The sequence below is a fragment of the Corvus cornix genome, chromosome 3 (assembly GCF_000738735.6).
Source record: "Corvus cornix cornix isolate S_Up_H32 chromosome 3, ASM73873v5, whole genome shotgun sequence".
Classification (NCBI taxonomy): domain Eukaryota; kingdom Metazoa; phylum Chordata; class Aves; order Passeriformes; family Corvidae; genus Corvus; species Corvus cornix.
In genome coordinates, this window is record NC_047056.1 from 84,803,233 (window position 1) to 84,829,210 (window position 25,978).

Below are 25,978 nucleotides of genomic sequence, written 5' to 3' on the forward strand. Positions count from 1 at the left end.
GTTGAAGTACCTCCTTCTTTTAATGTCCCTCATACAAACCTGAAATCAGACTCACTGAAACAACTGTACCTCCCTAATACATGAATACAATTTCTCTTTCCTACATTTTAATGAGCATATTGGAGGTTGACACTAACTTTATGATGAAAAGTGCTTTTAAGCCTTGTAAGTCTTTAAGGACTCCTTTTTTAAAAATAAAATACTTTTAATTTTTTTTAAAGTATCCCATAATTATAAACTTCATCTTTCCATTTAAAAGGAAATTTATGCAAAGAAATCTTTGAACAATTTAGTTTTGCTATTGAAAGCCAAATCAATTCCAGCAGGTTTCACATACTTGAAAGTTATACATCACAGGTGTAAGGCTGACATGTCATAATGTCATAATTTAAATCAACTTTCTGCCACAAATTTTCATTATTTTTAGACTATGAAATAGTATCTTTTTATTTTATTAGGAATTTAAATACCATTACACCATATCCAGCATTTCTGATTTAAAATTTAAGAGACCTTAAGGGAATTTTGACCTACTTTGTAATTTTTTGCTAGTGCTTTCTCCACCATGAACATGTCTTCTTGGCATGAATGGTGATGGCTGAGGCAGAGGTAGTGAAGATTCATCATGTGTCTGTAGCTTATACCAATGTGGTTCATCATCTAAAAGTGCTGTCTCCAGCTCTATAAGAATCTAGCAGAAAAATCATCAGGTTTCAATTTTACTTGGAAGGCACACACAGAAACATATATACAAAATATATATGCATATGTATTCAAAACCAAACAATGAACTCAGAAGAAATGTGATTGTATGCATCACCTCTCCAAGAAATTCACTCTCTTCTTCTTGTACTCTTGGCTGATCCCATACAGTAATTTCAAGCATTCGTTCTCTAAAATCTCTACGATGTACATGTGAGTAGAGAAAAGTTTGATTCCATTTTGGCTCTAGACTTTTCTTTACTGTTTTGGTCCTTCTTTTACTTTTATCACTGAAACATAAATATTTTTTGTAAATTATTCTTAGAGATAAATCAGAAAATACCATGTATTCATCAGGGCTTAACTGTTTTCATTCTCTCTTAGGCAATACTGCCTAAATGAAAAAAGCATTTTCTGCAAAGTGATCACATTCTTACATAAGACCACAAAGTTAAATTGATACTGATTTGCATGATTCAAGTGCAATTTTTTGTTATAATTAATCTAGCTATACAAAATTATAAAAAGGAGTTCTTAATAAGCATTCAATAAAAGTTGATTCAATACATGGTAAATTAAAACATAATTTTCTCAACTGGAATAGTGTTACCTTCGGTCAGGAAGAAAATACATTTTTACATAGGGATTTCTGGGGCGTCCATCTACTCTTGGTGGCAAATCTGTTGCCTGTAGAACATTTACTATTAACTGATGTCCCACTTTGTCATACCAGAGTTTAACCTACGGGAATCAAGTTACCAGAAAACATTACTGAAAACGAAGAAACAGAATTTTCAGACTGCATCAAAAATAACCACAATGTAAAAGTAACCACTGATTTTCTTCCCAGAGACAATGAGATATATTGCATTTCAAATCCCTTAATATTTAATTAGGTTAGCTGGAAAAGATGATGGTATATACCAAAGACTTATATTTATCACAGCTGAATAAAATTATGGTGCCTGATTATACTTACATTGTTTACTGTACTCACTGCATAATCTTGGATCTGTAAGTGCACTTAAACCAGCATGTCTTAGCTCTGCACCTTAAAAGCTACATTAAATAGGAAGCTCTGACTGCATCTAATTTCAAAGCATAGTTGAAATCTATCTACTCAGATTTATAACCCTTTCAAAAGTTTTTAAGAAAACAATAATATACAGCTACATCATTTCTTAAGGGAATCATAATATTAGGAAATTTTTAAGCCTGCTGTATACTTATGAATTAATATGATCAATATAAAGAATATAAGAATGTAGAAAAAGTAGTCTAAGTACTTACAGTATATTTAATAAGCAGGACTTCAATTAGTATTACAAGAAAGTTCCAAGATGTATCTAAATTAAAATGCATTACTAAACAGTGTAATGCTTAACAAATACACAGCTCTTTAAATTCTCCCATAAAGAAAATAGGGATACTATGCTTGTTATCTGCAGATTACTGGACATGTACAGCAAAGTCACTATTTTCAATGCAGAAGCTACAAAATGACAAGTTTCAAGGCACTTTAACGGGCTTTTCTCAAGGTAAATTCCTGCACTCCTGGGTGTATTAAAACAACAATTTCTAACGTCTGCTATTATTACAGTGATGGCTTGTTAGTGCATACAGAGGGTGTCAAAAAACTCTTGAAACATGTTAATTTTTACCAACAGTGAACATTTCTCTTGACCTCCCAACAGACCTTGGAAATGTGCAGGGCTGAGGGACCAGCACTTCACAGATTTCCATTAAGAACTCAAGAAAAACAAAATATGCTCACAGAAAGCTGCCCTGGTAGGACCTGAGGTGCATCCCGTAGGGCTCCAGGGCTAGTCGGAGATATAACAGAAATAGAAGGCCTTTCCATCTTCTGAGATTCAAAAGAACTTGAACCTAAAACCGCATGAGAAACACATGAACTTACCATCCAAAATATGGGTAACTTACGAACTGCTTTTTCTTTGAATTGTATAAAGCTGATGTAGAAAGCATAGTGAAAAGAGTGCTTGTTTACCCCTACATCCCAGATTAAATCTGTCATTTTTTGGTTCATTTGAAACAGCATATAAAAAAATTGTTCTTCAAACATCATTGACAAATCATAGCAAGTGTTTTAAATAAAATACTGTTCTCTGACCGAATTACACATCTCCCTTCCCACGAAAACTACTCTCATTCTAAAATCCTAAGTCTTTGATGAATAAACCACATCTGTTGTATGGATTATACTCCTGGTAGCCTCTGAAACTTTAATAGGAAGACAGGCAGGACATGCATCTCACATGGAGGATATTTCAGCAACTGCTGGACATCATCAGATCTCCACCAGAGAAAAAGAGCCCTCACCAATGATATGAGCTTGTGACAAGTGAACACACCTTCCCTGTCCCAAGGAAGGTTTCTAGTTGCATGTCAGGAAAGGCTCAGATGGAACAGGACTAGGAGACATGGCCCTCAAATACTCTGGCTGAAAATTTTCAAATGGCATAGTTAAAAAGAACACCAGTCTTTTGAAGTATGATGCATAAAAAATTCACCTAGCCAAGGTTTTCTTGGTAAAAAAAAAGAGAAACAAGAACTCTGGACTTACTCTGGATGGTGCAGGAGGTGAAGTCCTGACACCGTTTTTAACTTTGGCAGTCCCTTACACCTGTTTTCTCTCTTATGTTAAGGGACGTAAATGATTATTTTGGTACTAACAACACAAGATATAGAATAAAAAAATATAGAATTCTGCTAACACTTGAAATCTTTATATGCTTAATAACATCCATATTGCTTCAAATTTAACACACATGACCAAAACCCATTGAATTTTGTCATCCAAAAACCTCAGAGCCAATGTGATTTCCACAGATCATCTTTTAGAAATTTCATAGCTGAAATAATTGTGCTGGGTACAAGATCATGCTTAAAGAAAGAAACAAGGTGTGTACTCACTAGACTCTAATGGGGGGTGGGAAGTCTCGGGAATCCGTGGTATATCACTAAAATGTGAATACATAGTAATTAGAAACAACAGAGACAACCTTCAGCTGTGACAAATACATTGCTGGGACAGTTTTTTAGAAACATGGATCTGTTTCTGTTCTAACAGGTTACAAGGAAGAAAGAGGAAATATTTAAAGACATACTTTCCACTAGCATTCATGAAAATCTTACCAAGGCAAACTACCTTCAGGTTAAGGAACTAGCAGGTATAACAATATGAGCACTACAATGTTAACATTATGGATGGATTACATGATACTTTTACAACCACAACAATAAAGAAAGAGAGCTTTTAGGAAGAGAAAGGTGGCAAAAGGAAGTACAGCTATGGTTGTTCAACTATTTTTTGGAGGAACAAAAATCAAAAAATAAGACAAAGATTAACTCACTAGTAATTTTTATATAAACGTCTCAAGGAGTTCAGAGAATGAAACTGATGAAAATGTCTTACAATGATAAGAAAGGAAAATAAAGAGCATTAGCAATGTTAAATGAACAAGAGAATAATGCATTTCTCCAAAGGATAAAAGAAAATCAAACCATATAACAATTGGGTATGGACATTTTTCAACACATACATATCCAACACATATACAGATATAAGCAAGATAAACTGCTTAAGTCCACACACATCTATCAGCATTTTCCCATCACCAAATTTACTCTTCCATCAAAATCTGGATGATGCTAGTTCCTGGCTCTTTCTATTTTCAGCCATCATTGAAAATACATTACAAGGGCAAGAAACACCTCGTATTGTACAAATCTTAACAAAGCAGCAGAGCAGGGAAAGGGAAAGGGAAACAAAAGTCTTCAGTGAATTACTTGAATGTATTTTCATCCACACAGACTAATCCAAAATTGGAACTGCAGTAACATTTCTGAAGAACATTTACAAGATTTTAAGTCTATAGTTGAGAATTTTAAAGGTATTCAGACATTGTCTGCTCAGTGAAACACAGAAATCTTTCTGACTTGGAAGTCAATAAAACTAAGACTCCTAGGTATATAAAAGTCACTTATGAAAAAGAAACAGACACTTATATCAGAAAAGGAATGCAACAGTGCCCAATCACTGAGCCTTAAGTTCACTTTTCATGTCCTGCAATTTAAACTTATGGTGCCTGTGTTTTAAAATAGACTATTTCAGCTGTGTGTTAATGGCTCAAACCAGCTTAAACCTCACATCACTAAACACGAATGTACCTCTCCTTGTCTTGACTTCATGAGACAAGAATAATGTGGTTTTCTCAAACACATGGAATTATAACTGAGTTAGTCATTCTTGACATGGCACAGTACTACTTTACAAACATATGAACAGATTAACCGCCTGTTGCTCAGCGGGGCTGCTGTGCAGACTTCTTTCTCTTAACGCATTTTCTCTTTTTCCAGGTCAGACTTTCCAGGGCATTCCTCATCAGTCTGAAGGATTTACTTACCATAATCAAACAGATTTTTCTGTTCAATCCAATGTTTAGTTTGCAATATTTTCTTGTGCTAGAATATGAACACTCTCATCTGAAGTATAGCACTGTTTGTAACAACATCACTTTTAGGATATCTAAATGAAGGTTCACATGTGCAAGGAGTGTTTCAACATGGAAAGTGCCACCTACAGTCTCAGGTTGTATAATCCTGGTGTGCTTAAAGAAAGACACTAAAACTAATTCTGTTTGGATTTTTTTTCTTGTATTGCCAAAAATACAGTAGAAAAAAAAAGGCTAAAAATAAACTTCAAATATTAATTACACATATAAGCACTTAATAACTGATTCACATTTATGCTAAGGCACTGTCACTCTATTACGACCAATGCAGAAAAATTTAATAATAAATCAACATGAGAAACAGATCCACACAGTTTACAAGAGGATTAAAGGTTGGCATTTTAATTAGAGAATGAACATTCTAAAAGGAAACTATAATCTAAAACCTTTTATGTAAGAAAACTAGTCATATCTAGTCTGCTTTTAATTTTGCACTGCAGAAAATATTGACATATGATTTACAAAAAAGCTCTCTAAAAGAAATAACAGCTCATGACTTAAAATATTCAAAATTAGACTAGTCAAAGAAAAACAAAGTGAAAAGTTGCAAAACTGCTTATCTAATACAGTAACAAAATTTTACTCCCCTTTTGGAGCAATATGAACTTGAGAAAAGTAGTGTCAGACACACATCCAGTAAAGAGCTACCAACTTCAAACTTTGTCTTTCTATCTCTACCTTGGAAGACAAAGGTACTTTGTGGTCTTACATGATATTACATATGATTATCTTGTGTCTGATCCTTCCACACCTCAATGAATACATAAGCTAGACCAAACTCTACCTTAGGTTGAAACTACTCTGTGCAGATATATGGTCTGTGAGAATCACTATTTTGCACAGGAACAGCTATAATTTCCCTGAGGGATATAGTCAAGAGGTTGATCACTGAAGACAAAACAAATTCAAATGTGGTTGTAACCTACACCTTTTAGCTTGTTCTGGAACAGATGTATCATCTTCTATACCCCACAGAGTTTCTAAAGAGTTTCTGAGTACCTCTCCCCGGTGCTCATCCTGCTATTTTCAAAACCATTCCTTCCCATCAGACCCTGTAGATCAATCTGCAGTTTGCACTAATTACATTACTTGGGCAGCTCTCTGGAGTTCAGCACTGCCTGGTTTATGATGGAGGTTCAATCTCCTTGCCAGGACCTAGAGCACAGTACCAGTCCCTGCACAGAGGAACTGAATCATATCAGAAAAACAACGGCTTTGGCAGCATTATCTGTGGAAATCTCAGCAAAGACAGCTAGCATCTGACAAAGAAAACAGAGACAAATGAAAAAACATTTGTTTTACCTGCACTATCCCACAGAGCACACAAGAGATGGTGAGTTAGTTACCATGCCACGTTTCTTCTCCAGAAAGCATACTGCCAGAGGATTTTCTGTGGTGTCCTATGTTAATCACCTCTCACATTGTATGCATATTCATAGGTAATTCTTCCCCTCATATTGAGATAGCCAACCCATTAATTTTACTTTTTATATGTTCCTTATCCACCTTGTGTTGCAGCCATTAGAATTAGTGTCAATTAGTTTCTATGGAGTTTCCACAGTACTAGTGCGGTTATACTATTTATTATTATGTTATTATGCCTTTAGCTGCTAATAGTGTTATGTGCTTCACATTTTTCTCTAATAAACATCCTAAATTATCCATTACTTAAAATTACATTTGCTGGTAGACACAGAAATCCAAATTTACAAGATTGAGCAAATTGTTTAGACCACAATTTTGTAACTGGCAGTCTAATTTGTGGGCAGTCTAATTTGTGGACTTACAGTCCTTCCATTATTCACTTAAGGCAAACCATGTCATATTTGGGCTTTTTAGACCTAATATGCTAGGAATTTTTAAATCAAGACCATTAAAAGTGCTGGTACATTATCTGCATTATTAATACTGAAAGATGAAAACACTTAAATTATGCAGATGAAATACCATTTTCAGGCCTTTCGGGAACTTATTCCCTCACAGGAATTTTAGTTGTAATGGATTATCACTTAATGCTGTATCAAGCAACTTCAATTTTGCTTAGTCAGCACCTAAAGCACCCACCAAACTTTGCCATACTAGATTTGCTGGATGGGATGAAATTAAATTCCCTGTCATGAATTTGAAACTATCATACAGTTTGGAAAACAAGACAAAGTGAAGCTATGGACAAAATCAAAGTAATCTGTTAATGTAAGCAAACCATCTTCCATTATGCAACACAATTTAGATATATCATAATTATTAAGAAAAAAGAAAAAAAAAGGAAAAAGAAAATCATGTGCAGCATGCTCTTTCTTTTGATAACTACTACCAGGATTTCCTCTGTTGTACAATGTCTGAAACTTTTGGTTATTTTCAGATGACAGACAGGTAAATACCAATCTGATATAAAGCAACTGGACTTTGACTCATTACTGCAGGATAAAAGGGAACGGTCTTTAAATTCCAAAGTTCTATGCTCTAGAGATATTTATTTGTTCTCATAAAATCCCTAAAAAACAAGCAAAAGAAAAGAAATTTTTAAAAATCTATTGAGACATAACTCTACAAGAATAATGCTGTTCTATTTTGTAAAAACCTCCATGCCAAGACTCCATTTACCTCAAAATAAAAGCAAAACCTGATGTGCTCTATTTCTGCCTATGTATTGAAAAAATATGCACGGGTCATCCAAAGCAAAACTTTACATTTTATTGGTACTACTTCTGGGTGCACTATTCTAGTGTAAAATCCACTGCTCAGATTCAGGAACATTCTTTGACTTTGAACACACTTCAAAAAAAGGGTGGTATTTTCTCAGTTTTTCTTCAGGAATGTGTCACTGGAACGCAGTTACCTTGTACTTAACTTCTCTAAACTAATAGATTTATCAAATTTGTAAACTAAAAGAATATATTTGGTTTAATACTGAAGTTATCTTAGAAGTTAAGGGCACACAACATTTGTAATTATATTGACAGCAATAAATATATCTAAAGTCCATTGTTTAAAATGCTAATCTAGCACTTTCCTCTTACATCAGTTGTACAGTTGTACAAATCCATTTCTGTGTTTCTTCACCTGAGATGTGGAGTCCAAGTCGTGCTTGGTATCAATATATTTCTTTTTTGCTGATTTAAACACTAGACTTCCAAAAATCTCCTTAAGGCATGCTATTCTCAATAACAAAGACGTACGACTGAATTTGCAATTTTCTTTTAAGAATATCTCTTAATCTATCTGACTAAAAAATGCAAAATAAAGCTTCTACTCCCCCACAGTCTTCATCGGATGGTAATTTTAGGTTATAACAGCCACCATTATTGCATCAAACTTTCATTTTCCATTAAGAGGTCAAAGTGATAGGTGGAATTACCTATTAATGTCAATTTTATTTAAGTACTTTTAATAGAGATTGCCATTAAAAAGGCAAAACTTATTTGCAAAATATAGCTACACTCACATAGTACAGACAAAATCAATAATCACAATGTAAAAGAGGAATATTTTAGTCAGAAAGAAAACAAATAGTTTTTTGTTTCTAAAACTGAAAAAGTATCATATTTCAGACAAGCTAAAATTATAAGATGAAAATAGCAAATTCAAAAGAATCACTTTTATTGTTAATCATGTGGCTCTGTTTCGTAAGGTAAATGTGAATTTACAATAAATTATTCATATTCAGTGCTGTATGACTTAGCTCAAAACATTCCTGGTATCACTAAAACTACTATGAATAATGCAGGGCCAATCTCCCTAATTTTATCAATTTGAACAGATTTTATTTTCTTTATAAGGTTTATTTGGGAAATTGAGAATACAAGAATTGTTGTCACAAAACCCCAAACCTGGGTTCATAATAAATAAAAATAGTTATAAACATAACACATTAATGCTAATTTTTGAATAAACTTTTTGCTTCCACATTTGACTTCAATAACCATCATTTAAGGGTAAATAGAGTCTTTTCAATTACAAGTTTTGTGTTTCCTTTTTTAGCTCTTTAAAGAAGGCCTGTTTAAAATCCTATTAGCATTGACTTATTAGAGTCCTGCAATGCTTCCCTCCACTCATGGAGACCTTTATAAGTTATTCTGATCTAGTAGGCTGAAAGCATGAAAACCAGAAGTTTCTCATGCACAGGTATACCTAATCCACCAATTTCCCTTTGCTGCTTGGCAAAAACCTTTACAGTACTTTGACCACACAGAAAACAACACTTATACATATACGTCACTGCAAAGGCACAAGATTGTAAATGGTAGAGAAGAAAATGGACTATACAGAATGTCAATAATAGAAAGTGAATCGTATCCCTTTATTAAGCAATAAAAAATAATTAACTCACAAACAGTCCCTTTAAAATTCCCATTAGCAGAAATAATAGCTATGCTTAAGAAGCAAGTCTTTAGCCTTACCCAATAGGCCTTGAAACAATAATTTCAACTTGAGGTTCTGATTTTGATTCTAAAATAATGTTGTAAACTTCTTCATTTGTAGCTCCAGGCAAGGGTTTACCATTCCATTCTAGAACTTCATCCCCTTGAATTTAAAGAGAAGTTTATCTCACTTTCATATTCTTCTACAAGCAATGAAATTTGTATTATCAAGTAACATAAAAATTATTTTAAATCATGAAAGAGCTGTACTGAAACCTTCAGACACTTCCTGCCAAGCTGCTTTCTAGCTGGTTGGCTCCCAGTGCTTACTCTTGCACAGGGATGTTCTGTTCCTCATGCAAGATTTCATATTTGCCATTACTAAAATGTATGAAGTTTGTGCAATTACTCGAAGTGTTATCAACTACCCAAATTTTGGACATTTTTTGTAAGGATAAAAGTGGTTTTTGCTAAAAGCAAGGACTCATCCATGCCTTTTTAGTGTGTTCTAGTCCCATACAACAAGATGAACAGACTTTCACTCATTGGAAACGAGCAAAACAATGGATTTTTTCTGGGAAATAATTTTGGTTCTAAAACTACTTTTAGAAATTAAAAATAGCTTTCATTAAAAAGCCTCAAACAAACCTAGACCAGAAATAGAAAATTAGGATTTCAGCCCAAATAGTTTAAGATCAGTGGAGACAAATTTATTTTCTGTAATTATATAATCTGCGTTTTAAATCTATAAACAACTATAATAGCTGGTGCTATCAACCCCATGTGTATTGACTTGATAAGAAAGAAAAAATTAAAAATGCCAAAAAAACTAGAATATTGTTAGAGACTCATCATCCTTTCTACTTCTTTATTACTATCTGCTTCACACAATTATCCTAAAGCCATACACATTGGCTTTGGAGCTTCTGGGTTCTTATGGCACTACCTAGGTACTCTGATTTGCTAAGACAACACTTGGAAAGTAGTTGCTTAGAGCTATGGTAAAATATAAACCATTAAGAAGTGACTTTGAAAACCAAATGCTGTGCATAATTCTCACTTCATTTAGAGGCTTGGAAAGTGCCATTAGCACAGCCATTCATTTGTAAGTGCAATATATACATCTAATAGAAATTACATATTTAGGACCAGTTTTTGGGCTTGTTTTCCATTTTCATTTGTAACAGTTAACACTAAAAGGAACACTAATAAAATCCACTGTGTATGCAGTGTATCATCATTTAGTGATGTGAATTTTGTTTGCCACCATCAGTTTTAAAAAAAATGTTTGCATTGCTTCTGTAGAGTGTAATAAGTAGCTCCTGATCTATGAAACTAAAATTTACCAGTGAGACTCAGTCCTGATACCAGAATTCCTCAGGAGTGTCTTTTGTTTTGCTCATACATCCAAGCAATTGGAGTTCATAATAAACTAGAAACATAGGCAACCATGGCATTTCATAATAACATTATTGTTCTGTACTTAAAAAATATTACCATATCCCATGACAAATGTTGATATAAATTAAAGGCTGCATTCAATAGGCCATTACTAGAAGACAATATATTTTATATGCAACTGATTGATTTACCTGCTCTGAGATGCCCCACCACATCAGCCAAGCTACCTTTCTTCACTTTGGTAATGAAGGCACCGAGTCGTCCTAATTCTGTCATTTTTCCTCCAACAACCTGGTTAATCACAAATTTGTGAGTCCCCAAGCCACAAACCAGACATTGCATTGAACACAAATATAATGACTAACCAGTTTTCACATAATTTTAAAAATTCCACCTGAAATGTGCATAGACAAATCTATTGTCGATTTGGGTTTTAGAGAGGCTTAAAGACAAAAAGAAGTAAAGCTGACACAGAATGATTAAAACTGATATTCCTTTTACTGTGTTTGACTAATCAACCTTATGCAGTTTGGTAAGTATCTACATTTGTTGCAGAAAGAACAATTTTTAATAAATAACCTGGCAAATGCACTTTTTACAAATAATTGTCTGTCATGTACTCAAATTTAAATTGCAAGTGCACATCAGTTCAAGTGTATGAAATCGCAAAATGCAGTTGGTACATCAACTGAAAACTCAGCAAATACACTACTATTAAATATGGGCAGCAAGCTCACAGGAATGTTGATACTGCTAAAACACAGGCACTCTCATCCAAGAACATGACAGGACAAACCAGCAACCTCTGGCTTTTGTTAAACAGAACTGAACAGATCTGTTTTTGAAGATGACTCCATGCTACAGAGATCAGGAACATCAGGAAAAAAACCAAGTTCCCTCAAGAGACCAGATTTTAAATAAAATACTAAGAAAATGTAGTCTTTCTGACTTACTACTCCCTTTAACTATCTTACTCTCTCCAGTCAGGTGAGGGATTTGGGGGGTTTTTTTGTTGGTCAGGAACACCGTGGAGTTTTATAATAAAATGGAACAGTAGAATGATGGTTCATTAGGGATTAGTGTGCCATTAGTTGCAATCACAATAGATAGCAGGAGCTTTAATATCAAAAAAAGGTCCAAAAGCCTATCTGCCAACAATATCATCACATGATAATGTGTAAAATTTATCAGTGAGAGCCTTAGCTTGTATTACGTACAACTGAAACTTGAAAAATCAAAGAGAAAGTCTACAACTCTACAATCTACATTTCCTACTAGGACCAACCTTTTTTTCTCACATATTCAAACAGAATTGTTTGCTGGCAGCAAAGATCAGCTTTGTGCTATAGACTACTAAACATTTAGAAGAGTGAAGCTATTTTCATCTTTTGTATTACCATGCCACACTATCTCACTTCAAGGTGGGAATATTTCAGATTTTGCATTGCTTCTGTTCTCAGTGGAGAAGGAAGGACACCCAAATTAAATTCTCTCAGTCATCTTTGTTGCTCCATAGATTTAAAAACATACACGGAGAGGGAAATGCTTGAAGTGGTCCACCGTATTCCCCGCTAGCTTCAGAAACAGCACTCTCTCTCTTTTCAGTGCTCTGGCAATTTAGACACATGAACCTAAAAGTCTGCTACAAATGTAAATTAGGGATTTAAATCAATTGGACAGTGTTGCCAATATCTCAATTTCAGGGTGCTGGATGAACTAGTATTACATTTAATATAACCTCTACTATGATTTAAGAGGGGTTTTTTCAAGTTTTTGTGTAAATATTTAGTTTCTTCCTAAAAAAATTCTGTTTTCAAATGGCTGTGTGGCTTTTGAACACTAACCTTGTGAGCATTTGCATCCAGATGACATTTAAGTATGTGGATTATAAGATGAATTACTTGACTAAATTGCAAACAGTAGAGCTAGAAAAGGCAGTACTCCATTAGTGTATTGCCATGTGCAGTATATATCTTGCAGACAGTCAAAACAGTTCAGCCCCTTTGTCATGGATGACTGAAGACTGTATAGAAGGAGTAAATGTATTTATAGTCATAATTTATCTGTATAACTTTCAAAATTTACTAAAAGAGAGGAATACATTTTTTTGTCAAAAGACCATGTGATTGGAGAGTCCTCTGATTTAATGCATTAGACCTCTATGTCTAAGGTCAGTGGAACTTCCTTTCATTTAGAACATAAATCATGTAATACTTACTTTTAGCCCTAGCAATGCACCTGATTCTTTAGGCATGGTTGTTCTCTTGTTAAGAATAACACGCCCAATTAAGCGATCTCCCTCTTTGGAAGGCTGCCACGTTACAGGATGCTGTTGAAAAACAAGCATTGGAATTAAAGAAGTGTGGCCATCTCCCAGTATTTAGATGCACATGTATAAACCAATAAAATTACTGTATCATCATGTCACAGTAGACACAAACATCCTTCAGATGTGTTGCATATTGCACCTGAGCTTTCTATTATTGTAGCTGTTGGACCCTGGCTACATTAAACATTTAGGCCTCTTGTAAGAGCATCTCAGCATTAAGTCTACAGATAGAATTACAATGCATTTCAAACTTCAATACAATTAAACATTTTAAACACACCTTAGGTAATAAAATTAAATACTTACTTTTAAATTACACAACTCTGAAAAGTGCATTCAGAAGTTCTGTTCTTTAGAATAATACCTGTTATGCAGGCCTATCATATGAGGGTTCATTATATAACAAAATCAAAATTATACTTTTCAACTCCAAGTCTTAAAAAAAAATCACTAATCTTTCCCAGAGCAGCATCACACTCACAAGTGCTTTTTTTTGTGGTTCATAGTGAAATTAAGTGTCACGTCTATAAAGGAATTAAATTCAAGTTAAGATTCACTCAATTTTACAAATATGCATTTTGATAAAACTTTCTGATTTCCATTTCCATGGTCCTCTAAAAGAAATTTTTAATGATGTGTGTAGAATATTTTTTACAGCCAAATATCTATTCTGAACTGAAATAATTAGCAAACATTTTAACTCATACTTATGAACCTCTATTTTTCTATTTCTTACCGAACTAATAGGGGACGTCTCCCTGCTGTGCCACGTGGCAGGATCCAGCCAGTAATAATCCAAGTCACCTGGAAGAATATGAATAGAAAGAAATGTGTAATCTCTCAAACAGAGAAAGATGTATGAATGATTACTTCTGCATGCATGAATTTTAAAGTGCAATAGTTAGATGAAGCAAATGCAAAACCTTTATTATGGTTCAAATCAATATCTCAATTTTAAAACAATGTAGCGTATTAATATAAAAATGAAATCACTAAAATAATGCGTTTATTTGGACCTCTGCTTTTTCATGAATTGCACCTTAGAATTGGTTGTGCGCACTATTTTTACCTTTGCCCAGTCCAAGAATGGACCCCAAAGCATCACATTCACAGCCCTCCTCCTCCCCACCATCTCCATAATAAACACACAGGACTATAGCTAATGATGACATGAGAGGGAATACTCCACAAAATAAGCACTTAGCTACAGTTAAGGACAGAACAGTCAACCACGCTCTAGAATCTGCAAAGATCAATGCTGTGACAACAGGTACCGTACAGATGGAGAGGCACAGGAGCTGGTAACAGAGTACCAGAGAGAACAGCCACACAAATACAGCAAATAGTACCAACAGCAGGTACAAGGCTGCAATCTTCTCTTTCACTTGGGACAAACTTATATGCTGTGTACATCAAGATTAAGCCCATGAATTACAGTGGTCTGGAAGCCATCAGCCTATCAGGACAAGGAGGGCACTTTAGGCAATACATCTTCAATATCTTACTTTATAAAACAGATCTCTACAATACTATTGTTAGATGCCTGTGTTCTAGTAAGAGTAGTGATCTAATAGAAGCCCAAACAAAGCATGCAAGGGAAAAAAAGATACCTTTACAGGAAGAAATTCTTTTTTATTCTTTCTCTACAAATATTTAGATGTCGAATATGAAATACAAGTTGTACCATTCTCTGTAACTCATAAAATCTTCAATAGCTTACCATCTACATGATCATATGCACAAGTTTATTTTTAAACAGCATATTACTATCATATGCATAACCACATGAGGCAGTTTGCGGTTTCATTAGCTACTGCAGTTCTGCAAGTTTGGAAAACACATTAAATCACACTAAAGATCTTTCAGTTTTATTTTTAGCATCCTTCCTTGTGCCTTTATAAACTTCAGAATTACAACAAGAACAACAAGCCCACAAATTCCACTGACACCTGCAGTGCTGGCAATCAGCTCAAATCTATGGTACAGAGCTCTCCAACTTTCAGTAATGGACCCAACAGTAACACCAAAATCAACTCTCTGCTGTGTGGGCTGACCTGCCACCAACAAAACACAACACACTTCATCTTCTTTCACAGCTATTTAATGCTCAGCAGTAGAGAACTGTTCAGGAGGGAATAACTGTCAGTTCCAGCATGCAGACGAATGTATCCAAGTGCTCAAACACATTTCTGCTCATCTCCACTGTTCCCTGCCTTCTTTTCCTGTCTTCCTTCCTAGATTCAGCTTCTTGGCCCCAATTTCCTTGCTGGTCTTCCACCTGGTTACTGCATATACATGACCATTTAATTCGTGCCCCTAGCATGCTTCTCCAAGTTCCTGCTGTAGCAAGATCCTCTCATACATCTTCTGTCTTGGCTAACCTGCTGATTTTCCTATTCTCACCATCTGCCTACCCTTTGCTGCCTTTTCTTCCCTGACCATGTTTTTCTGTTGTCCATCTTCTGTCTACTTCTGCTTCTGGCTTTGGTGTCCTTTCCGAAGGTTCTGTATTTTAATCCCTCCTTAACCTCAAATCCTTTGATACTAAGCTACATTCCTGCACCCTCCTTCCCACACCTAAACCTTTAGGTGTCTGTGCCTTTCCCCCCTTCTGTCTGTCCCATGCTTTGCTAAATTCCAAGCCATCGGCTACATCCACAGCAGTTGGCCACGACACCAATTTTCTCACCCTCTGCTCTCAGAAGCTGAGGGCAAGAACTGCACTGCAAATGCAGCTCTACTGAGCTGGAACACTAATGATATGCTCAGAAGCTGTAAATGTAGCTATCAAATCAAACATCTTGACTGAAAGTCACTGAAAGTGGTAAGTCTACAATTTGGTGAATATTTTAAAAGCCCAAAAATGCACGAATTGGGGAGAGAAAAGCACACATTCTTTAAAAAGGACTTAATTTTGAAATTCACATTAAAATTCAGTATGAATTTTAACAGACCACTGGCACGCAAACTTCTGGGAGAATTTACAACTATAAAAGAAGTTACACAATGGAAAATACCAGTTAATCTATTCATAAACACTCATCAAGTAGAACACAAAAGTTAAGACACAAATGAAGACACTCCCCAAATGAGTTTAAAAAATACTTCATGCTAGCAACACTGACACTAGGGACATCCGCAGTTCAGTACTCTGTTGTACCTTTAAAAATAATTTCTCCTTGATCATCCTATGCCACTGCTGCTTCTTTGCCTAATGCCTATTTATGCCATTCTTGCACTGCCACACCCCCAAACTCTCTGTTTAATTGCACAAAATAGCTTCACTGCACTAGCATCATAGAGATCCAGGCATAAGTAAAAACCATGCAAAAACTTACTAAGAGCACAGCTTCAAAATTTCAGATTTTCTCCAAAAAAACCCCACTGATGTATTTCTAAAACATATTATTAAAAATGCATCTGCAGTTTTAATGTATGAATTCCTTAGGATCAACTGAGTGAAACAGAGTAAGTATTTGCAAAACCTTTTTTCCTAAGGGAATAATTGAAAAGTTGTATCCTGACAACAATGAAGTGCTTTTCCTAATAACATGCTGCTGCTCAATTACTTTACTCTTGGATGCACATGAATACAATAATAAATTACAAGACACAAATGTGTCGAGCTTTTTCCATGAGAAGTCTTTTGCAGCCTTCAATCAAAATCCAAGATGGGGAGTAAAACTCTTAATAAATTCTTATTGGTTTTGTATCCACAATATGTATGCTTTCAAAATAAAGGGAAAGCTAAACTCATGCCACCAAAAATCCATTTTCTCAAAAATACTTTGTCTTCAGCAGCACTATCCATACAAAAAGCTAATGCTCGGAACTGTGATTTCAAGTGAGATCCTGAAGAGCTGAGAAGTGCTGGAAACAACAGCCTTGTCTGTCTTGCGAAGCCAAAACAAGCACCAAATATGAGAGGGCCTGTTATTGTGTCATGCTGATTTCCAAAGAGTCTTGAATACTGGAGATAAAATACCCCGAGATATTTTCCCAAATCCATCCAGACAGTATTCAGAGACTACTGAAATTCTGCAAAGAATGTGCTTCAGTGATTTGCTCAAATCCACGTGCACTGGATTTGCAGCAGTTACTTAAGACAAGAATCAGAATTTAATGATAAGAGTCAGTCAGTCCATGTTAGGCACTTAATTGACACATTAGCATACAGCTGCTAATTCATACAGCAGTTCTATCAGTTAACTAAGAAACTTAGACAAATATTTTTCAGAGGCTACATCTAAAATTCCTCTGCAAACTGAATAGTCAGACTACGTCTCTCTAATTAATCCATAGAATCACAGAATGGTTTGGGTTGGAAGGGAGCTTAGAGATCATTTAGTTCCAACCACACCTTCCACTAGACCAGGTTGCTCCAAGCCCTATCCAAACTGGCTTTGAACACTGCCAGGGATGAGACATCCACAACCTCTCTGGGCAACCTGTTCCAGCACCTCACCACATTCACAGTCAAGAAGTTACTCCTAGTATCTTATCTAGTTTGAAGCCATTCTCCTGTGTCCTATCACTATAATCTCTTGTAAAAAGTCCTTCTGCAGGTTTTTTGTGGTCCTCCTTTAGGTAGTAAAGAGCTACTAGAAGGTCTCACCAGAGCCTTCTCCAGTATGAACAACCCCAACTCTCTCAGCCGGTCTTCACAGGAGAAATGCTTCCATCCTCTGACCATCCTCACAGCCTTTCTCTGGACTCACTCCAGCAGGTCCATGTCCTTCACATGTTGGGATCCCAGACCTGGATGCAGCACTCCATGTGATGTCTCACCACAGTGGAGCAGAGGGGCAGAATCACCTTCCTCAACCTGCTGGCCACACTGCTTTTGAGACAGCCCAGGATGTATTTGGCTTTCTGGGCTACAAGGTGCCAGCTCGTGTTGAGCTTTTCATCCACAAACACCTCCCAAGTTCTCCTCAGGGCTGCTCTCAATCCATTCTCCACCCAGTCTGCACTTGGGGTCCCTTGATCAAATCCACGTCTCCCCAGTTTAGAGGCAAGGATGCCATATGGGACAGCATCAAACTCTTTGCGCAAGTCCAGCTGATGTCACTCTTCCTTTACACTGTAACCTCATTGTAGAAGGTAACCAAATTTGTCAGGCATTATTTGCCTTTAGTGAAGCCATGTTGGCTGCCACCAATCACCTGTCACCCTTATTTTCCATGTGCCTTAGCACAGTTTCCAGGATCATCTGCTCTATGAGCTTGCTGGGCACAAAGATCAGACTGACTGGCCTGTAGTTCCCAACATCTCCCTTTTTTTTATTTTTAAAAATGAGGGTTATGTTTCCACTTTTCCAGGCAGTGGGAACCTTACCAGACTGTCACAACTTCACAAATACGATGGATAGTGGCTTAGCCACTTCATCTACCAGTTTCCTCAGAAGTGGCAGATGCATCTCATCAGGCCCCATGGACTTGTTCACCTCCATGTTCCTTAGATGGTCTCAAACCTGATCTGCTGCAGCAGGCAGCTTCTCGTTCTCCCAATTCCTGCCTTTGCCTCTGGCAGCCTGGGCAGTGTGGCTGGAGCCCTTGTCAGTGAAGACTGAGGGAAAAAGTAATTCAGTACCCCAGCGTTCGCCATATCCCAGGTAACCAGGCCTCCTGTTACCGTCTGGAGAGGGCCCACATTTTCTCTAGTCGTCGTTTTATTACTGACACACCTATAGCCATTTTCCTTGTTGCCCTTGATGTTGCCAGCCAGATTTAATTCTATCAGGGCTTTAGCTTTCCTAACCTGATCCCTGGCTGCTTGGACACTCTCTCTGGTGAGCTGCTGTTACAAATGTGGTACATCCTATCGTTAAGCAGGGAAGTACTTCTACACCCAGGAAAAAAGTTCCATCATTTTATCAGAAAAATAATTCAGTGTATAAACAACATATTCTTAAACCATTCTAGTTCAAGCTGCTAACTAACCACATAAAAAGAATACATGAGTACCCTGCCTTGGCAAACAACCCTCACATTCATGTGGCAAGCAAATAACTCAAAAGCTACCTATTGCCTATTTACACAGAAAACTTCACAAATATGTTCATTATCACTTAGTCTCCAACCAATCCACTTCAGATGTGGATTACAGTTAAGAACTTAAATCCTTGCAGGACAAGATCTGTGTTTTACCATCTACACAGTTCCAGGACAGGCTGGCTCGTGCAGCTTGTGGGAAGAATGCACCAGAAGGTGGTGAAACTTAGGTTTTCTTTCATACTGAAAATACATAATTGCATCAGATTTTAGTTCCCTGCTGGCAAATGTCCTAAGCACTGAATATGAACATACTGTAAGACTCCAAAGTTAAAATAAAGACTAGTACTCCTTAGAAGTAACAACTTATATATACAATACTCCTATTTCAGATACAGATGTGGCACATAACTCCCAAAGCTAGAACTAGCCTCTTAAATTGCTCCCTCAATTCAGTATTTACTTAGGTATTTTCATTTAATGATGAGATATAAAATTGCTTTTCTTTATCTTAATTAAATTTCTGAGTAACAAAAAAACATTGGAAGAGGATCTACAGAGCTTTATCAAGCACTAGGCTTTAAGATTTAGATAACTGACAACTTGGGCTTATTCAATACAAACTGAAAATAAATGGTTATTCCTTACATTTGCATCCAGAAGATAAGGACATTTCATACTCTTTCTCATACAAAATGAACACTTCAGCATTTTATTGTGAAACAAACCCCTTAGTTTAAAAATCTTTCTTAAAGTGGTAGTTACATTGTAAGCAAAGCAATGCTGATTGATATTTGCAAACAAGAAATAAATAATTAGGCAAGGACATAGTGAACTTATGAAATATTAACTAGATAGTTAAGAATGCCAACATTAAGCTAGAACCTAGTGAAAATCCATTTGACTCCTCCCCTAGCTACCATGGCAACAGTGTTCCTTTACAAGAGTTTGCAAATTCACAATTATTTTTGATTTTGTAAAGGAATGATTTGTCAGTTGCTGATTATGAAAAACTCTTTCTGTGGATTCTTTTTTTTTTTATCTGGGCATAAGGTGAATTTTCTGTGAACTGTTTAAAACATAGTATGGATTTGTTATCCAGGTATTTATTGAACAAAGACTTTTTATTATATAGATTGTGATTTTCTTTTAACTAGGTGTACAGTTTAGAGACATACATTTTTATAACGAAGTATTGCACTTGTGTTCATTGATGGTTGAAGGTTTCTCAAAAGCCATACTTGCAGAAGACCTTCCAACACAAAAACAACTGGGCCCATTTCTATGTTTCAGAAAATGGACTTCCTACCTGAATTATTTCAGTGTTGTTTCAAGGCTTTATAAATTACTGAAAGCAAGGATTACTAATCTTGCCAATGGAAGCTTAAAGCCAAAAATGACAACCTATCTAGTCAAGTAACAAACTGAGGATTTTTGAGTATTCCTAAATTTTTTAACATAGCCACAAGGGACATAACAAGGAAGCTGTTCTAAGTTTCCTGAATCTCTAGGGAATCTTCTCATGAACTCCCTGAGCCAACATTATTTGGTAACTTCACTCAAATACCAAGAGTCTTCAAAAGTTCATCAACCCCTTTTCAGCTAGATTCTTTTTTTTATCTCAGAGACCATCTAAACTGCTATTCTGAGGATGTTTAAGTCTTACTGCAAGCATGTGAGTCCAAGAATATGTGTGATTCACAGAGGGATGGTCCTCAAAAGCATATTCTGTAGGGTCATCACAAAGTGTGACAGAGACGTAAAATATTAAGCAAGATGCATGAACTCCCATCAATCTGAAAGTTATTTTACAAAGTTAATTAAAAATATTTTCTTGAGGATACCAGAAAAATGGTTAGCACTAGGAACTTAAAATCAACAAAATCAAACATTTTGATTTTGATACTGTGGCATTTAAGAATTTAAAGAAAATTTTGCTGTCTCATTGTCATCTCTGATTTTGCTGACTGGGATCACTCTCTTGAGTGGAATCTAATTTTGTAGATGGATGGAAGGAGATCTTCTTCTGGAAATTTAGAGCTTCTCTGAATAAATTTATTATTGCTATTTAATATTGACACTAACTTGTCTCAACAGTTTCATTGAGTTCCTGTTTCATATAATTAAGACCTTTAGTTTTGACATGATTTCTTGATAATATTTTTGTTCAGCATATAATGAAATTTGAAAAATGCATAGCAAATTATCTCAAAAAGTCACATCGTCCCCTAATTTTGGATACATATCTACACATAGCTATCTAGTCCACTAAAAACCTGAACAGTTCTTAATATTTTTTCTTCTGTTCTGAAAAAATTCCCAGCACTTCAAATACACCATGCTGTTCTTCAGCATAACACATTTTTTTACTGTGGGTTAATTTGGGTTTTTTTCCCTATCTCTTGTGCATATTAAACCAATTGAGTAGGAGTTGATTGCAAAAAAAGGTAATACTTCCATCTTGGTCTCCTTTGGTATTTTTCCTCTGAGGGTTTTAAAAATCTTAAGTTTTTTTTTTTAGTATTTGTTAAAAACTGATTTATTAACAAACTATAATTGAAAATCAAATCTGAAAATAAACTCTCCTCAAACCCTAGAGTGTTTCTATACTGCCAATAGCTAGAAATTTTAACTTCTTCATTTACAGGATGAAGAAAACAGGAAAAAAAATGTAAGGCTGTAAAACAGCAGCCCACACATTAGAAGTCTCAAGAATACAATGCCCAGTAAGGCTTCAGAGCCCTGGTAGCACACACTGCAAATAAGGTAACCAAAACAGGCAATGCCCAGAGAAACTTATTTGAACACACATTTTCTACTACCGTGTGCAAAGAAGAAAGGCATTTCTGCTCAGATACAGAAGAAAACACCCAGAAGAAAACAGCAGCAAGTGACAGCAAAGCTTCCCATTATCCACAGTACCAGGGAAAGGGAGAGAGACAGTGAGCCTTTCTGTTGTCCAAAGCACACACACAGAGTCCATCATGCAAACCTGCACAAGATACTTGAAAAATAACAAGATCATATTTCATAATCAAAGTTATAATTTCATCTTCATGAGAACTGGGGGAGATAATTAACAATCTAATGAAAAAGAAAGTCTGAGGATGGGGAAAAAAAAGACTCCTGGTTGTTCTATCTTCAGGACTGTAGAAGGAAATACAGCAGATGAAATTCTCTAATTAAAGAGAAAAGCACTTCAGCAGTACCATGATGGGGTCATATTCCAGAAGACCAAATTAGGAAGATTAAGTCTGATGAGGGATTTTTTTTAGTTTCTTGTTTATTTGGTCTGTCTTTGTGGCTTTTTTTGTTGTTTTGTTTGTTTGTTTTTTCTGTTTGTTTTGGGGTTTTTAACTATCATTCATGAGAATCCTCAATTATGCTGCATTAGAAGATAATAAGAGGTTTTGTTTCTCCAGTTCAGAGGGGAGAATCTTTGGAGTCCACTCTGAGAGATCACTGACACTAGTAAAACAATGAGCAAAGGATCTTTGGAGCTTTGCTTCCCACCAGTCGAGAGGAAATAGTTAAGAATGTGAACATGAACAAATTTTGTGATCTTTGAAAAGGGAATAAAGTCAAGCAGAAAAAAAGCCAAAAACCTTTCTACAAAAAAAACAAAACCTAAAAAAATTCCAATGCCAAATAACCAAACCAAAACACTCCAACCTTAGAGAAAATAAGGAACAGCCACAAGAATAACAGGAGTCCAGCAGTCACAGAAGCATTTAAGAAGTAATGCCAACATTAAAAGCAAAACCAGCCCAATTCAGAAGAAGGAGAAATGCAGGCAAAGACTGACCAACTAAATCATAAAGGTTTCATTTCCTGGAAGAATCAATGGAAAGTTCCCTTTGAGTGTATAACTTAGAGTGATCAAGTACCAGGAAGCACACAAGACAAAATTAGAAATGCAAAATATGATGCAAACAGCAAAGTATGCAAACACAACTGAGATAATTCTGCTACTCTTTAGTCCCTACTACTTAGTATCTAGTACCAAGTAGTTGCCAATCTCAAATACTATGGAAAGAATCTGCTACTATTCGGCTCTATCAGCAGATGTCAAATGCATTCAGTTGAGCAGGAGTTTTGTTTATGAGCATGCCATGTTAAGAGCCCAGAAAAAGTGTCTAGTGTAAGGTGAAAACCTATTTAGAATATATTCTAAATATATTCTGATCATGTTTGGCTAAAATTGGGAACAAATACCCCCTGAAGTATTCATTAAGCAGGGTCTGTAATGTTTGTCTGGAATATAGTAATAGTCAACACTCACACTACTGTTCTATGTAATAAAACAAAAACATATTAGATTTGTAAGTGACTTGACCCCAAGGACAAAGAAACGGCTTTTTATAGAAGGCCAGAACCAGACTTCAAAGCTATCCTGACCAACTAGAAAAAACTAACCAGAAAAAGAGGATCAGGCCCAGAGTAGACAAGGAAATGGCTCCACACTCAGACCAGTACAAACAAGTGTAGAAACAGGGAGAAATCCACCATTTGAGACCTAGCAGTGCAGAAGATGATGAGGTGGATATAATCTATCACAATGGTAACAGGAGAGGACAGCATACAAGCCTGGCTGCTGTTGGAAACCTACTACCCTTGCACTTTGGGAGTTACAGGGCTGGCCAGAGACCAAGACTCCATGCCTTTCCTACTTTTGCTACCAAATACGTCCAAAGGTCAAACTGGTGAGGAACTTAAGGTTTTGCTGTTAGTTAGGAGGACTTTGTTTTGTTTTACTGTCCACCATGGTTTGCCTTTTGGGCATCTTTGCACTTAATCAATACCCTGACATAAGAGCTGACCTTCATGACAGCTCATTTTCTCAGGTTCTGTCCTTACAGCACACAGTTCAATTTTCAGAGAGGAATATTTAGGATACTGAAGTGTCATTATGGGGGAGAGATTATATAAATTTAATGGAGAGAGCTATAGATAGCCTGGTTTAATAGTCCATCATGTATCTATAGTCTATTACACAAAAGTCTCAAAATTTTTTAAGAGAGACCAAAACTGGACCAGGGGATGTGGGGCTCAGTGTGATTTTAAAGCATCTTTTATATCTCCCAGTTCCATGCTATTCCAAAGGCTGGAGACAGGCTGATGTTTGTCCACTGCCCCCAGCACAGCCTTGAATCACCGCAACGCAGGGTGTCACTGCTCTGTATTTCTCAATCCTATTTCACCTTCTTCATCTACTTTTGCCAAGATGTGCAAGAGATCTCTGGAATGCAGTTTACAGCCATCTACCACAGCGAACAGCTTGAAGAAGAAACAGGGATTTAGCTGCTTTATGTAGCTATAAAGAATTTATTAAGCATGAGAGAGTGCAAGGCTTTGATCTTAGCCAAAGGTTTTCTCCAGTCCTATCCTTTAAATAAGTGCATGCAGAGCGAAGGCTGACCATTGTCTCTTCCCAACCTCAGCATTTTGTCTTCCTGATATTCCTGCTGCTGTTTCTGTTCCATCTCTGTTTTGGCTGCTATTAAATCACATTTTCTCCAATGCATCCCTCAATATTCTGCCCCCAGTAAACTCTAATTCTCCTCTAAACTCTGTTGAAACTAAATAGATTGCTGACATGTATGTCTTAAAATATAGTACCTAACACACTATTTTCAAGAGGATAAAACCTCTTTCATGACTTATTCTACCACACATCTTTAGGATTAATTCTTCTAGTGAAAAAACTACTTTTCAAAATAAATTTTTATCTACAGTGTTATCAACTACTTAGATATAGGATTTTAAAGTTATTTGTTATTCTCAACACACTGCATAATCCCCTGGGAACTTGCAATGGTGAATCCTTCCCCTCACTTTCCTCTGTGATCCTTCAGTGATTTAGCTGAAATATTTATATATTTATATTATTTATATATAATTTATTTCAAATACAAAAGGGAAAAGCTGATGTCCTTCCCTGATCAGAAAGTGCAATGCATCAATATGTTCATGCAGAAATAGTGTACAAAATAACCAGAACTGTACATTTATTATAACTCATATATTATTATAGCATAACTGTATCTTATGCTAAAGAAACATATTTTTATTCTATGTACATGGATTTGATGATTTTTCCCCCTAAATAATATGCAAAAAGAAAAGTAACACAATCAATTCCCTTCTGAACTTGTTAAAGCTCCTAAGAATAGAATAATTCAGGAGATTGAGGACATGTCAGTTGTCTTCCGCCAAAAAGAAATAACACATAGGAATGTTCATGTGTTTCCTGAAGTAAATTTCTAAATTCTTTATTCTTGACTTCTCCAAAACGCAGTAATGCAATAGGAATATTATTACTTTTCAGAAACGCATTTATGCTTTGACGTGCACTTTCAAAATACAGATTTTTGTTTATAAGCTCGTTCCACATAGCATCACTAATGTCAAATTATATTTGACACGAGCTTATTATAAACATAACTGAAACACAGACTTAAAAGCAAAATGGTTTTTTATTCCCTCTTTAAGCTGAATATATGCTACAGTTAACACTTTAACATTCCGAGGATATAACATCTCCACTAAAACTGCACAGTTAAATAAATCTCTTCATAAAAGGATACAATTTTTGTTTAAAAATATGAAATATAAAAATATAAGTAAAACCTCAGTACTATATAGCTCCTTATTTAC

General features: G+C 35.8%; 1 protein-coding gene across 49 annotated transcripts in view; it reads right to left on the bottom strand.

Moving 5' to 3' along the window:
• Positions 1 to 25,978, bottom strand: part of RIMS1 (regulating synaptic membrane exocytosis 1) — a 316,584-nt gene that overhangs the window by 119,859 nt on the left and 170,747 nt on the right. For 25 of the 49 annotated variants that reach the window (XM_039568320.1, XM_039568317.1, XM_039568335.1 and 22 more), the window contains 10 exons: positions 14,065 to 14,132; positions 13,218 to 13,328; positions 11,191 to 11,290; positions 9,638 to 9,761; positions 4,077 to 4,133; positions 3,637 to 3,683; positions 2,477 to 2,589; positions 1,313 to 1,443; positions 821 to 992; positions 535 to 691 (listed from right to left, as the gene is read on the bottom strand). In XM_039568320.1, the coding sequence (XP_039424254.1) occupies positions 535 to 691; positions 821 to 992; positions 1,313 to 1,443; positions 2,477 to 2,589; positions 3,637 to 3,683; positions 4,077 to 4,133; positions 9,638 to 9,761; positions 11,191 to 11,290; positions 13,218 to 13,328; positions 14,065 to 14,132 (1,080 nt within the window). The remainder of the gene's footprint in view (positions 1 to 534; positions 692 to 820; positions 993 to 1,312; positions 1,444 to 2,476; positions 2,590 to 3,636; positions 3,684 to 4,076; positions 4,134 to 9,637; positions 9,762 to 11,190; positions 11,291 to 13,217; positions 13,329 to 14,064; positions 14,133 to 25,978) is intronic. The other 24 variants (XM_039568325.1, XM_039568319.1, XM_039568318.1 and 21 more) reach the window with 1 other exon arrangement.